Here is a 15,419-nt window from a genome sequence, read left to right on the forward strand (position 1 = left end):
GCACACCCTCTCATCCCGCTGGAGAGAAAGTTGCCTCTCCAGTCAATCCTGTGTGAAGGTCAATTAGCCGTTGCCTTTGCAAGCTGAGATCGCAGTGACTCCCACAGGAAAACCAAATGTGTTGTTGCATAAATGAAACAAGCTGCTGGTGTTAAAGCCGAGAGTCAAATCCTGCTCAGCAACTGAAAAAGTGTCGCAGTAAACGAGCTGCAGAGCGACAGGTCGCTTCTGAAGCAGATTTAATCGTTGCATGTTCTGATTGATCAGGAATCGATTCTGGATCGTTTCCACCGAGCTTCTCTTGTCTTTCTGAACAATCTCCCAGTTCTGATGATTTATTTTTTTATTCTCCAAGTTGCTCTCAAATAGTGAAATCTACTAAACAGTTTTTTAATATAACAGATCTGCCTGATTTCTCACATTCCTTTAAGGTCAAGTGATAAAATATTTTTTTGAAGTGATGTAATATGTAATATTTGTTGAATTTATATATGTAATATATATATAAATATATACCGTATATGTTTGTTTTCATATATTATTGTTTATATAATTATAAACAATAATACGTATATTATTGTTTTTTTTATTATGCTAGCTTTATGGGGCCCTAAGCAGCTGCTTAACTTGCATTATTCGTTGGACCTGCCCTGGTTTTGAGTGAATAAATCCTTTAATATTTAGTACTAATTCATTTATCGTCTAATAAGACATTTTTACCATGTTACGTGAAATAATATGTCATTGAAAAAGAACATATTGACATAAAAGAAGCTGTTACATTTTGCTGAAAGGTTTTTATATATTTAAAGTGTTCAGAGACATTTTCACTGGAAAAAGAGCAGAAACTCCTTGGTGAGAGTTTAATTTTTTACAGTGCTTCGCGTTTCTGCTCGTTTCTGATGGCGTGTAAACGGTTTGCTGTGGAAGCGTGAAGCTCACAGAAATGGAGCTGATTGGATGCAAACAGCAGAGCCTGAAGTTCAGGGGTCGGGTTCAGTTCAGCACCGAGCCGCGACCTCTTGACCTTTCCTCTCTACGACAATTCGAGAGGCTGAAGAGATGAGATAAATGTCAGCTCAGATCTACTCTTCCCCTCCGTTTCTTCCTTTCTTTTCCTCTCCTCTCTTGCCTGTTCTCGCTGACTGATGTGTTTTTCTCTCTCAGTTCATCTCTGGATTCGTCTCACAGACCAAATCAAAGGTTTTGATCTCACTGCTCTCTCCTCACTCAGACGCTCTGCGTCTTTGCGTCAGAGTTTCCTTCACATCACAGTTGGTGATTCTCTCTGATTCTGGTTCGGTTCGGGTGACCCACTTCTGCAGAGAAAACCGACGTTTCACCGCGTTGACTCCAGATAACGGCTCCATCACCATGTCAATGTTACCATTACACCTTAAAATTTACTTTCAAGTTACTTTTGTCTTATTTCAAGTGAGCTAAAATATTTGCAGAAGAAACTAGTTATAGGTACTTGGTAAGATTTAAAAACTGCAGAAATATTCAATTTGTTTTTATTTTTGTTTAAAGAAATTGACACAGTGATCAGAGTTATGTTTTGTTGAGATCAGTGACGGTTTCTGATCTGTTCCTGCTGAGATTTGACCTTTTCAAACATAAATTCCTGTTTCCACCTCCTCATGTCGTATTAATGAATGTTTCTGAGAAGAGGAGGGGAATCCCCCCCACAGTGATGAGGAAGAACATTGTCTGCTGTTTCTGCAACAGACAACAGGGTGTTGTCTAGAGTCAGCAATTGCATTTACTTCAGAAACTTAAAACTGAACTTTTAAAAGTATTTTTACTGCTGTTCTTTGAAGCATCATGAAGTATTTCTGCTCTTACTTGAGTAAAATTTCTGGATTTTCTGCCAACTGAATGAAAAACAAACATGTTTTAACCAAAAATCCACCAGACAGACTCACACCTGCAGTTTCTGTTAAAGTTTCTGAAGTTTTTTTATTGAAAGAAAGTGATTTGGAAAAAAATATATATTTTTCCCATTTTGTTATTTTTTTGTTACTTTCATAAATTATTGTCATTTTGGTCCTTAAAATACCAAAATTTCCACTTAGTTTTATTTATTTTTTTTTCCATCTGATGATGTCATTTTTATATATTAAATTGTTGCTAATCTGATCAGATACTCAGTTCTGGAGTAGACTTTTTACCAAATACTTTTTTACTTTTACTTGAGTAAAAATATGTTGAAGTAGTGACACTCTGGGGGTAAATTTCTTCAGTTGGAGGCCAGAAAAAAATCCTCCAGCGTCCGCAAAAGGCCCCCGAGCCTCGCTTTGGAGACCCTTGGCTTAATTATCTTTAATATTGGAGCGTAAGTTTCTCTAAGAACAGTATTTTTTCTCTTAGTGTAATTTGAGCAGACACCTCCCCCCTCCCCGATCTGCTGCTGCGAAGGGAAACGTCCCCGGATCGAGTCCAGAATCCCGATTGAAGGAGAAAACGAGGAAACAAACAGCCGCAATAATCAAGAAGAGGGCGAGGAATAACAGGAAGACGTTGTGTGCTGGGAGGTTCAGAGGGACAAAATGTGAAGAGAGGGGAGGAAGAAAAAGAAAGAAGGTCGCTTTAATTTTCTGCTCTTGTTTTGGCTGCAGCCGGTTTCCGGAGTGAATTTCTCAGAGGATGCTGCCGCCGCTGCTGCATCTCTCCGAGCGCAGATAGCTGCTCACCATCCGCGCATCTGATAGTGATAAACGGCTGAAGGAGGAAGAACAGGAAGGGGAGGAGGAGGAGATGCTGGCTGGACCTTCAGAAGGATTTCCCTGAAGCATCTGTCCGCATCCCAGTCGCATCACTGCCGACTTCTCTCGGACGCGAAGGGAGAGGAACCCCAGAAGAAAAACGCGGATATTTTCCTTTCTCCTAAATTATTCATCTGCTTTCTGCGCTCCGCACACACTGCTGTCTTTGTCTCGCATCTTCAGAGGATGATTTCAAACGGAGAGGCGGCGGACGGCGCCCCTGATTGCTCCAGCAGAGCGACATGCAGCCTAAAATAACCCCGGAGTCGGACAGCAAAGCGGCGGATAAATCGTCTTCTCATCGGCGCACTGCTGGCTCTGGCTGCTCAAGCTTCCCTGCGGCTTTCCGTCCAGCTGATGTTACCCGGTGAGACGTCCCTGCAGCCTCCGGATCGCCGCTGACCATCACCTGACCTTCCGCCCACCCTAGAAGCCCAGAACAAACCAGCACCCGAACTCTTTTTCATGGCTTTTGTCTTCAGAAGATGGAGGGTGTTACTGCTGCTCAACGTGCTGGCGGTCGCAGGGTTCATGACCTTCTGGGCCAAGTGCAACACCCGCAGCGTGCAGGCGGTGGGTCCGGAGGGTCCGGCTGACGGGAGGCGGCCCCGGGCCAACGGGACGGCGCAGGGGCCCAGCGTGAGCCACGAGGTGCTGCTGAAGAGGCTCAGCTCGCTGGAGGATGTGGTGTACCGGCAGCTAAACGGTAACAGAAACATTTCCACTCAGATATCATCTCAGTCCTCACAAAACACCCGGGAAGTAAAACTCCGACACCTGTAAAGATATTAATTCGCTTTCTTTTTCCACTTTTTGGACACTTTAAAACGATTAAACGATTGATTAATCGACTATTACAATAATCACCAGCATATTTAGTGGTTGATTAACCGTTAACTGAAGTATGCAGACTCTAAAATCGACATTTGACAAAAGAACTGCACTAAGAATAAATATATTTTGCATTTTTAGATTTAAGAAGTACATTGTTTGTATGTAAATACTGCTAAAGTCACAGATTTAGCTTCACCTGATTAAATTCTGTAAAAGACAAACCAACTACTAAGCACCTTTAAATATCAAATTATTAACCCAAACATTAATCAACCATCAGTATTCAGTATATTTTAAGCTGCAGTTTCATATTTGCTGCAAATTATATATTTTTTGCATTTTAGGAAATAATTTAGTTTAATTGTCCAAAAACTGATTTAATTATTTCCTCTTTGCATCTTCTTATGTATTTAAAATATTGTGTGAAAAAGGCTCAAGTGGTTAAATGAAAAGTGGTTAAATTTTTTAAATGTGATTAATCGATTAATTATCAAAAAAATTCTAAAATAATTACATCATACTGAAACTATTTCCCATTCCTCTTCACTAAACAGCTGAATCCCAGGCTGAGTAGATGGGAAGCATCTGTCAACATTAGTGTGCAACACAGAGTCTCTGTTGGATTTTCATCTGGGCTTTGACTAGGCCATTCTCACACATAAATCTAAACCATTCCATTGGAATGCAATGCAAAGCTTCTCTTCAGTCTTTTGCAGGTTTTCATCCAGGATTATTTACATTCATTCATCTTTACATCAATTATAATTAGCGTCTGTTGCTACACATTCCCACAGCATGATGCTGCCACCACCGCATTTCACTGCAGGGTCACAGTTTCAGTTTTTCCTCTACATTTAACGTTTTTTTGTGGTCACAAAGTTTGATTTTGCTCTCATCTAACCAGTTCTTCTTACCACTAAAGCAGATTCCTGTGATTCTGTTTAACATGCTAACGTTTCGTCTTGCCGTTTGTGACCTTTGAACTCTCATGAATTCGTTCAACCTGAAAGCTCGTCTTGGTCCAACAGGTCTGTCCAAGTCCCTGGGCCTGATCGAGGGCTTCGGCGGCCGCGGGAAAGGCGGCCTGCCCGCCACGCTTTCCCCGCTGGAGGAGAACGACGCCAAGTACCTGAAGGAGAAGTACGGCTACAACGCCTACCTGAGCGACAGGATCTCTCTGGACCGGACCATCCCGGACCACCGGCCCAACAAGTCAGTCTGTGTCAGCCACAAAAAAAAACAAAACTCAACTTCCAAGGCCTTTTAACGTCAGATTACAGATTACACATAATTATTTGGCGCTTTCAGCTGTGATAATAAAACAAGTTTTAATAATTCAGGAGCGACATCTATTTCCATAAATAAATGGAAACACGAATCGCTGAGAATAGATCTACTTGGAACTTTTTCTGCTCTGCAAAGAAAATCCAATTAAAAGTTTCGAGAATGTTTTTGATAATTCACGTGGAAAACTTCAGTTGCAAGAAGTTCATTATTTCAGCAAAAGAAAAGAGATACTGGATGATTCCCACTTCTTCATGTGAATATGTACGTCAAACTGCTCTGGTGCTTTGTTCAGTCTCAAACATCAGATTTAAAACATATTTCCAGTTATTTTCAGCTTTCTTATTAATTTCCAAGTTGTACTCAACCCATTACTACTTCAATGTAACTTTATTCAAGTAAAAGTAAAAAGTAGCCAAGAAATTACTGAGGTAAAAGTAAAAAAATATTTGGTAAAACGTCTATTCAAGTGTAACTGATCAGATTATCAATCATTTAATATTTAAAAATGACACCACCAGATGGACCAAAATGTAAAGTTAAGTGGAAACGTTGGCATTTTAAGGACCAAAATGACAATAATTTACATAAATAACAAAAAATAACAAAATCAGGCAAGAGAAAATTTTTCCAAATCAGTTTCTTTCAACAAAAAACTGATGAAACTTTAACAGGAACTGCAGGTGTGTGTCTGAGTCGGGTGAATTTCTGGTTAAAACATGTTTGTTTTTCATTCAGTGGGAAGAAAATCCAGAAATTTTACTCAAGTAAGAAGAAATACTTCATGATAAAAAAGTGCAGCGTAGTAAAATACTCCTAAAAGTACTTAAAAAAAAGGTTACTCAAATAAATGTAACTGAGTAGTTTCTACCCAGCTATATTTATAACAAACATGACTTAGAAGAAATTTGACTTTGCAAATTGATTGTTTGAATTTGGGCCTCTGTCTCTTTAAGAAGCTCCTCCTTCAGGAAGTCATCACAACATGGCTTCTCTATGAACCCTTTAACAAAGTTATATCAGCTTTTAACTGAGCAGTAGCTCCTCTAACGAGCTCAGCAGCTGTTTGCCAATTGCTGCTGGCTAGTCTGAAGGAGCTGAGTGGGGAATTGGAAGCTTGGAAACTGCAGCTCTGAGGAGGAGCTGCGTCTCGAAGGCGGGGCTAAGTCCACCGAGGCATTTTGCTCAGCTAAATGGTTGCCATGGAGATTAAAGGATTTCTCAAACATGAATGAAAAAAATCAAAGCAACACTCCAGATATGTTTTTATGAGGGAACAGAACAAGTGAATTTTACGTGATACTGTCTCTTTAAGTGATTGAAAAATGATATTTGTAATTATCTGTTAAAAAGGGGGAAATTATTTTTATTTTTCCTAATTTTATTTCAATATATTTTTCCACTCAAAGAGATAAATCCTGCTTTGAATTTTGTTTTGCATTTACTCAGATTTTATTTTTATTAAAATTAGTTTGATGATGACAGAAGTGTAGAAATAGGATCCCTAAGGAAACTAAATCTGTATATTTTATCTTTATTTATGTTGTAAATGTTTTCACCGAATGTTTCTTCTTCTGGGAACATTTTCCCGACCCAGTTTTCTGCGTAGGTGAGCAAATTGAAAGTCACTACCAAACACAATCCTTTGCTCTTTGCTGCCAGCGGCGGTGTGCATGTGTGGGCTTATTATTCCCCCCGTTTCGCATAGTGTGGAAAAGCGTTCTTACTTGTCACCGCAGGGAGTCTCACAAGTTGGTGGGAAAAGAGCGAAGCGAGTTTGGGTGTGATACCTGCAGCCTGGAAGCAGCAGCAGGAAGTCAGCTGGAGCCTGATGAGCCTCGCTGTGCTTCATTCAGGCTCCTTTTACTCTGCAGAGCAGGAGGAGAAACACGAAGGCAGAGAGAAAAAAAGCAGCTAAAAGACATTTAAAAAATCCAACATCTCTTGCATTAATTTGTTTAAACCTGCAGATGTGAAACTTTGTGAAGCCGCTCGCATCCCTCTGCACCGCTGAGGGAGTCATGAAGGACGATTACTGACAGATTCAGTGACTCTGTACTTGTGAAGTGACAAGTTCTCACTCACATTTGAAACTATTCATGCTGCTCTCCTACACACTGCTGGTCCTGCTTGCATTCGGCATTCAGCATTCAGCATTCAGCATTCAGCATTCAGCTCTCCTACTGCTGGAATCGTTTCTGCAGCTCCTTCTGCAGCTCACTGCAAAAACACTAAACATCAAGATATTTGCTTAAATAAGACAAAACCAACCTATAAGTAACGTTTTAACACAATATTTGAGCTTGTTTTTGGTCAATAATTCCTTTATATTGATTAAAAAAATACTAATTCACTTCTAACATTGGGAAAACGTCTTGTTTTAACTGGAATAATCTGGTATTTTTATATTAGGAGATCAATTGACCTTTTGGGCATGAATTATCTTTGGTCTGTGAGTTCCCTTAACTGGTCAGGATATTTTTAGCTGAATTAACCAAAAGGAGAGTCCAGGCTAAGTTTTTCTTTCAATTTTAATGGGGACGTATTGTGCAAAAATTCACATTTTGTATGTTTTGTTTTTTTTACATCCATTTTGGTCTCTACTGCTTCTGAAAACAACCTAATCATTAACAAACAAACAAACAAAAACACCCAGCCAGTTTTTGGCAATAAGTTAGTGTTTATAGGTGTCTGGAAAAAGAACTGTTTCTAAAACCTCTGGAATGTAACGTAACAAATCGGCAGGCGCTGCAGCGTTACCTAGCAACCCAGGCTGAGCTCCAGCACATTTGGTCAGCTGGTTCTACCACTACATGCACTGTACAATGGCTCCTGGAAAAGACAAGTGTGTTGTTGTTGACTTACCATCCAGAAAGCACTCGTTGCATTCTTGTTGGTTGTACAGGAGGCTCCACTTCTGCTTCTCAAAGATGTACGGTTGTATAATTACGCATCTGTGGCAGTCATTGTCACGAGTGAGTGTAAACGTTGAGTTGGGGGGCGTGGCCAGCAGCAGCATATTTGGATTTAAAGTGACAGGAGGCTCTAAAACAGCTCAGAATGGGCAGAACTGAGCTGACTAAAATCTCATTATCTAGGAATGATTTTGAGCCAAACAAAATAGTAAACATAGTGGCTCATCTCTCAGCATTTGGCATGCAGAGGTAAGTGGACTCGTGTAAACGGGACGGGGTAAAGTAACGATATCCCAGGTTGGTTGCTCAGATATTTGAGTTGTAGTTGTGCAGATCGTGTGGTTGTTCAACTGTTTTCCCATAACGTCACAGAAATATTAATAATATCTGTATATATCATGTCACATCATATGGAGTTCTCTAGGTTGTTGTTTATTTTAAAGTGTTTATTGAGAAAATAATTCCTCAGTTTCAGACTAACTCTATTCGCTTCACATCTTTAGATTTTTCAGTTTCCAGTTCTGCCTTCCTCGGAGCGACTGGAGCTTTGAATATTCCCTTTTAACTCCCGTCTGATGTTCGCCTTTTAACAATCAGATCAAAGCTGCTGCAGAAAAAAAAAGACGTGTTTTGCAGTTTGAGGCAGTAAAAATGTTCTTTGAGACGCGGTGATGTTTTTTTTTTTTTTTTGTTTAGAAACCAGAACTTTTCCAGTGAAAGTGGATGAAATTTTTGTGCTTCTTTTTTTTTTCCTATTTCAAGTCTATATGTTTCATGTTTGTTATTGCTGTAAGATTTTTCCTAAGAAATAAATAATAGTGATAACACATCAACAATCTTATTAGTCTCATTAAATATTTTGCTCATGTTGTAAGTCGATTAATTATTAGTCTGACGATAAATCCCTTAATTCTTAGGCCCTTAATTGCATATTTGACTGAAATGGAAGTTTATTTTATTTAATTTGGAAAAGAGGAATCATGTTCCATCTATACACTTATAAAATCAATAACTAGCAGGAATTGCATCTATTTTAATGATTAATTTAGTAGTTAACCATAGAAAAGACGAGGTATAGTTACTATGTGAACAGAAATTTGGAAGGAAATGGGAGATAATTTTTCCGACTGTTGTTTGGTTCATTAGTTTGAGCTTCATTTAAAGTTTTCTCTCTGAAATTTTGTCACAAATCTTTAGTCTTAATGTCTGAGCTAAATTTAAGGGAAAACTTTGGCAGAACGGCCCGTTGGGTTTTGACTCCTTTAATAAACTGACAGGAAAACGCTTGAATTAATCTGGATCCAGATGTGTCAGCGCGTTCTGATCCTGGTCTTGTTGTGAGATCATCTTGCAGAGGACTGGGTGTTTGGATTTGGAAACAAAGAACAAAAAGTAATCTTAAAGATAAGAGGTTTTAATTTGTCTTTACCAAGGATATATACGGAGAAAAAAAGGCTTTTAATCCAGATTAAACGCAGTTATTTACAGTTACATGTCAAATGTAATTTACATAATTGCTATTATTATTCACTGAATTCAACTCGATTGTTCATAATTACAAACTACAAAGCATGATTGATTTTTGAGAGAGGAAGTCTTTTATTTTGAAGTACGGTTTTGTCTTTTGTCACTATCTTCTGTTGATTTCGGTTGCTAGGATACGACCAGCTGTTGCCGTCATCAGTTGTTGCGATAACAGTGCTAATAAAACATGTCGTAAAGAAAACCGTCTCAGTCGTTTGTGAAACTGGTTGAAAGGTCAGAGCAGCGCTAGGACCCGCCCCCTTCGTTCTGATTGGTCGGATTTCACCGAACATTTCTGCAGATAGCGGTAGGACTACACTGAGATGTTAGAATGGCTTGATTTGGACACAAATTATGTAAGTTTATAATGTCAACACTTGCTGACAGTTTTATGAAATCCACATAAAAAAAACAGCATAATTTATAAAAATAATCTACTGGAGCTTTAAGGCTCATCAGGGCAATTTCTTTATCATAAAAATCCCAGGATCAATTATGATATGTTTTAAAAATCTCTATCTAAAGTCACAGCAAGGTCAGTCATTCATTCAGTTGAAAACCTTGGATTTATAATTTATTATTTACTTCCATTTATCTTTTTATTTCACACTGTTATTGATTAAAGAGGCAACAGAAGAACATGAAGGAAGACGTCTACATGAGAGCTAAACTTAGAGCTAAAGTGTCACCCTTCCTCTTTGCTCTTCATTAGAGCTGTTTGAGCAGAGGTGAAAATAAGCCTCCTGTCAGCAGCACACACACACACACGCCCACGCACACACACACACACACACACACACACACACACACACACTGTGAAAACAGTAAAAGAACATGTGATTAACCCTGCAGAGAGAGCTGCATGTTTTTCCTTCCGTGCTCCAGTGAAGGATGATTATGTGCCGAATATTTGGTTTGCATTAAGTTTAGCTAATATTTGCTTTTCTTCCTGCAGATGTAGAAAAGTCAGCTACCCCCGAGACCTCCCTCAGATCTCCCTCATCTTCATCTTCGTCAACGAGGCGCTGTCGGTCATCCTGCGCTCCGTCCACTCGGCCGTCAATCACACGCCGGCTCACCTGCTCAAAGAGATCATCCTGGTGGACGACAACAGCGACGACGGTCAGTAGGAGTCTCACAGTCCGGATGGATTACGATAAATTCACGTTTTCGTACTCAAGTTTGGGTTCCTACAACCCAGGTGTATAAAAAACCCATCAAACCCGTTTTTGTGGCAATAAGTTTGTGTTTTTTGGTGTCTGGAAAAACGAGTAGAGGAGACTCACTGGGAAACGCTGCAGGTTTGTGTGAAGAGGAGCGTTCAGCGTGGTGACTGATGGCGTCCGTGTCTTTCTCCGACAGACAGGCAGATTGAGACAGAGCGATCGGCGGCATGTCACAGGAGAAACGTCTGAGATGAGAACGGTTCAAAGCAAACAGCAGAACAGAGAAACCAGAAAGACAGAGAGGTGTCGGAGAAATGGGATGGAACTGCAAGAAAGGAAAGGTCACAGAATGAAGAGAGCTGAAGGAAATGACAAAAGGCAAATTAAGAGGGAAGGTCAGAGAAGTAGAGAGGAGGAAGCATGAAATAATGGAAGAGCTGCGAGAACAAACCAGGCTATTAGAGGAGGAGGTGGTGGGGGGCAGAGAGATAAATGAGGTCAGAGAGCGACTGCAGGATCCAGGAGAAACGGAGGGAGCAATCCAGCAGAACGGAAAGCAAAGACGACTTTGATGGAGACGTCGAAGGGAAGACATGAGGCTGTCGCAGAATTAGGCAATTAAATGTTTTCAGTAAATCCAACAAAGAGGTTAAACGCAACCATGAAGCCAGTCAGGCATCCGTCCCAAGTTTAACACTTCCCAAATGGTTCCTATTGACCCTTTGCAACCACGTCACTTAATCGATCCAGGCGCCATGATGGACGCTGGAATCGGCAGTATTGAACAGAGCCACTGAAATTGTTTTCCCAAGTTGTTTGTCAGGATCCAAACAGTACAGAAGGCAGGACACAGGTGTTGAATTCAAAAAAGTGGGTTTTTATTTACCCCAAAGTATGAACAATGATTAACATAACAATTAGACAAGCAGGCAAATAAAAGAGGTCAACGCAAATTACTAAACTTAAAGATATAACTGACATAAGACAGACTGACCGAACCTGAAGTGACACATAAGGGGATTTAAATACTGGTTAACTAAACCATATGGACACAATAGGGGGAAACAAAATGGCTGCCACCTGACATCTATATTCACATATTTGGTGAATATTAGCATACAGTAGAGTGATTCACGCTGTAAGGTAAATAAATATAATCCTGGATAAAAGAGGATTAACAGTCTCTAACTGAATCCATTTCAGAAACACACTCAGAGGTAAACACAGAAACTTACACTGCAAAAACACAAAATATCACCAAGGATTTCTGGTCTAGTTTCTAGCAAATATCTTAGAACACTTGAAATGAGATAAACTAACTTAAAAGTAACTTTTTAACAATATATAGAAGCTTATTTTAAGTGAATAATTGCTTAATAATATTAAAAACGTTCTAGTTTTTTTGGCAGATTATTTCACTTATAGCAGTTTACCCAATTTTAGTGACAGCATTAAGGAATTATTTACTTAAAATAAGCCTCTATTTCTTGCTAAAAAAGTTACTTGTAAATTAGTTTATCTTATTGCAAGAGGACAAACATTTACACTGGAATCTAGACAAGAAATACTTGGTGAGATTCTGTGTTTTTGCAGTGTAGAAAACTCACTTCACTGCCTCAAACTTCGATTTTAGCCTCGTTTGCATGGCTGTGTTTGGATGCATGATGTGTGTGTGTGTGTGTGTGTGTGTGTGAGTGTGAGAGAGAGAGAACAAAAACACAGGATGGGAAATTACTTTGTGATCAAGAGCGCGGGTGAGAAGGACAGAGATAAGAGCAAAGAGAAACACACAGAGGGAATGAGAAATGTGTTTTTGTTTGGGGGGAATATTGAAGTGTGTGTGTTGGTGTGTGTAGGGAGGAAGGCGGAGGTTTTGCTCGACTCCGGAGGGAAACGGCTGATGAGTTAATTCATGGATCAAAGGTGGAGCTGCAGACTCCCTTTGGTGTTGTTTGGAGTCTGCTGCAGCTTAAAGAAAGCACCGCAGGGAACCATGAAAGCAGATTTGAGTCGTCTTTCTGCTCCACTGTATGCCGGGCTCGTGTTATGAAATTCATTTTTGCAAATTTGTTTTGAAGCCTTCTTTTGTGTGTGTTTGTTTTTTACTAAGTCAGGACTGGATCCGAGGAAAATAAATTATCTCCTGGCAAATTGTGCTGATTACCAAACAAATCTAAAACTATATGGAGTAATATAGGGATTTATTTTGTATGTCTGTTCTGTTTGGCGTGTTTGTTAACGTTTCCAAATATATGCCGCTTGTATGTGAACTGCAAACGATCTAAAAGTTTTCCGCATGCGCAGTGGAGGGAGCAATAACATCACATATAGAGAGAGCGCTCAGTGTTTTGCTAACCGCAGCAAAAAAGTAGAAGAAGAGCTCTGTGTTTGCGGAAGTGAAGTGGATGCTAATGGTGTAGCTTAGCTTACGATTTTAACGTTGCTGTCCGACCGGAGCAACACATTAACAACTTAATCCTCAATAAAGACACGGTTTTTCTTCCTGCTTACGCGTTACAGGCCGCAGAATAAGACATTTGTCGAGTATGAATGACGTTCAGGTCGGATGAATGAGACCTGGCTGTTCAAACTCGGGTCAAATTTGAAAAAAATGTAGAAGAAGAAGTGCTCAGTGTTTGCCGAAGTAAACGTGGACGCTAATGGTGGAGCATAGTTTAAGATTTTGAAGTTGTTATCCAACCAGAGCCAACACATTAGCAACTTAATCCTCATCATAGTCTGCCATGGTTGGTGTTTTTTCTTCGTCCATGCGTATCAGGACGCAGAATTCTTCTTCTTTTTTATGTCGGTTGGCAAGCAACTCACTGTTGTGCATTATCGCCATCTACTGGAATGGAGTGTGGCGTGTGGCTCGGGATGCTATACATATATATACATATATATATACTCTCCCACAAAAAATAAAATAAATAAAACTTATATCCTTTCTATCAATTTGTTTTCTTAAGGTAATTCATTAAAGAACAAAAATATTCAGAAGTAGAGATTTTGTCCAAAATATCTTGTATACTTAACTGTAATTTATTTTCTTGTAATCTACATACTAATTCCCATCTCTCAACAGAATATTTAGGACAAAACAACAAAAGATGTTGTACTGTCTCTTCTTGAAAACAAAAATCACAATTTCCTGTTGGATGTTTTCCCATTTTCAATAATGAACTATTTAGCCCTGTATGACCAAAACGTAATCTGGATGTAGTGGTTTCTTCGGTTTTATTTCGCAGGACGCAGAATAAGACGTTTGTCGAGTGTGAATGACGTTCAGGTCAGATGAATGAGACCTGGATGTTCAGACTCTGGTCTCATTTAAAAGGATCAGATGGGTTGGTGTTCAGACTGTCATAAAAAGATCAGATACGTTAAGAAGACAAAAAAAGAAATGCAGTGTGAATGTAGCCTAATTCAGAGTTTCAGCAGGACGAAGTGTTTGCCCTGAGTGTGCATGTCGGATTCCTCTACTGGGATCGGCTTAATTTCCTAAGTCTGTGTCCTTCATTCTCTGCTTTCCATTAATCTGTCTGGAACTGAAAGTCTGTATGTTCAGAGTAAATTATTCTGCTGGCGCTTTCCCGACGCATTTTCTGTGAAAATGTGACAATGTCAGACATAGTAATGTTAATTCACAGCAATGTACATGCAGCTGCGCCTGCAATCATTAGTAAAGATGCCAAAAAGGTTTAAAAGGAATAAATGTTGAAGGCAGCGACACTAAAATGTGCTGGAAGGGCCAACCTTCAATTTGAGTGCTAAATATTTTCTAAACAGTCAATAGGTTTTATAAGGGAAATGTTTTGCTATTGCAACTAGCACTTTTTCATCAATATTAAGGAATTACTGAGTTTAAACAAGCTCCTATATCTGGCTAAAAAGTTGCTTGTAAGTTAGTTTGTCTTGTTTTCAGTGCAGTAAGATATTTGCACTAGAAACAAGACCAAAAATACTTGGTAAGGTTTTGTGTTTTTTGCAGTGTAGTGATGAGTAGGCTAATCCAAGGTGTTACTTTCTCACAGCCTTTCCTGTCATCTGATCAAAATCAACAAACATCTGCATTTCCTGAATGTTCTCTTGTTTTTCCAGTTCTGAAGAGTGACTTTAAGGCGTTTACTATCAGCCCCTAAAAGGAAAGCTATAAAAAATTCTGAAATGTTTGAATATCTGTGATTATTGACCACAGATAAATAACGTTTGAGAGGTTTGATCGCCTGTTGCCAGATTGTTGGTCCTTAATCTGTTGCAGAGTGAATTTATTTTCCAACTGGGATTAGCGAGGTGTGAGAGTTTTCTGAGGCGCTTGTCTTTGGTCTACAGAGCAGCTGAAGGGACCGCTGGAGGATTACGTGAACAAGCGCTACCCTGGGCTGGTCAAGATCGTCAGAAACCAGAAGAGAGAAGGACTGATCCGGGCCAGAATCGAGGGCTGGAAGGTGGCGACGGCGGAAGTTACCGGGTTCTTTGATGCCCATGTGGAGTTTACTCCGTCATGGTGCGTACCGTCCTTCATCGTTCCTGTAATGATATTTTACATTTCTTCAACAGACAAACAAATTGTAGCCTGTGCAGAGATTCAGGGAGCAAAAAACACATTAAAACATCGTAGAAATCTGATTCGCTTTAGGATGTGTTTCTATAGCAACACAGACACGGTTTGGCTGAGAAAACAGCAGAAATTACAAAATCAATAAAAATAGTTAAAGTTAATAACATTGTTGTTTTGAGACCATTTTCAAATAAAATAAATATCCTTTAATTCTAATGAACATTTAACACTGTAACTGAAAGACCTTTTAAATACACAAAATAAAAAACAAAACAAAACAACAGAAACAGCAATTAAAATGAATTATTATGAAGTATTAAGTTGTTAAGTCTGCAAACAAAATCGGTTTGTTTGCAGAGACTTAACTAAA

General features: G+C 39.3%; 1 protein-coding gene across 2 annotated transcripts in view; it reads left to right on the top strand.

The window, feature by feature from the left end:
* The first annotated feature begins 2,324 nt into the window (after positions 1–2,324).
* Positions 2,325–15,419, top strand: part of galnt17 (polypeptide N-acetylgalactosaminyltransferase 17) — a 29,381-nt gene continuing 16,286 nt past the window's right edge. The window contains exons 1-5 of one of the 2 annotated variants that reach the window (XM_044120086.1): positions 2,325–3,132; positions 3,248–3,471; positions 4,628–4,811; positions 10,278–10,444; positions 14,821–14,995. In XM_044120086.1, coding sequence (XP_043976021.1) covers positions 3,008–3,132; positions 3,248–3,471; positions 4,628–4,811; positions 10,278–10,444; positions 14,821–14,995 — 875 coding nt within the window. In that variant the 5' untranslated portion in view covers positions 2,325–3,007. Of the gene's footprint in view, positions 3,472–4,627; positions 4,812–10,277; positions 10,445–14,820; positions 14,996–15,419 lie in introns of both variants that reach the window. The other variant, XM_044120085.1, reaches the window with a different exon arrangement.

This window comes from Gambusia affinis, linkage group LG06, assembly GCF_019740435.1.
Source record: "Gambusia affinis linkage group LG06, SWU_Gaff_1.0, whole genome shotgun sequence".
In the NCBI taxonomy this organism is placed as follows: domain Eukaryota; kingdom Metazoa; phylum Chordata; class Actinopteri; order Cyprinodontiformes; family Poeciliidae; genus Gambusia; species Gambusia affinis.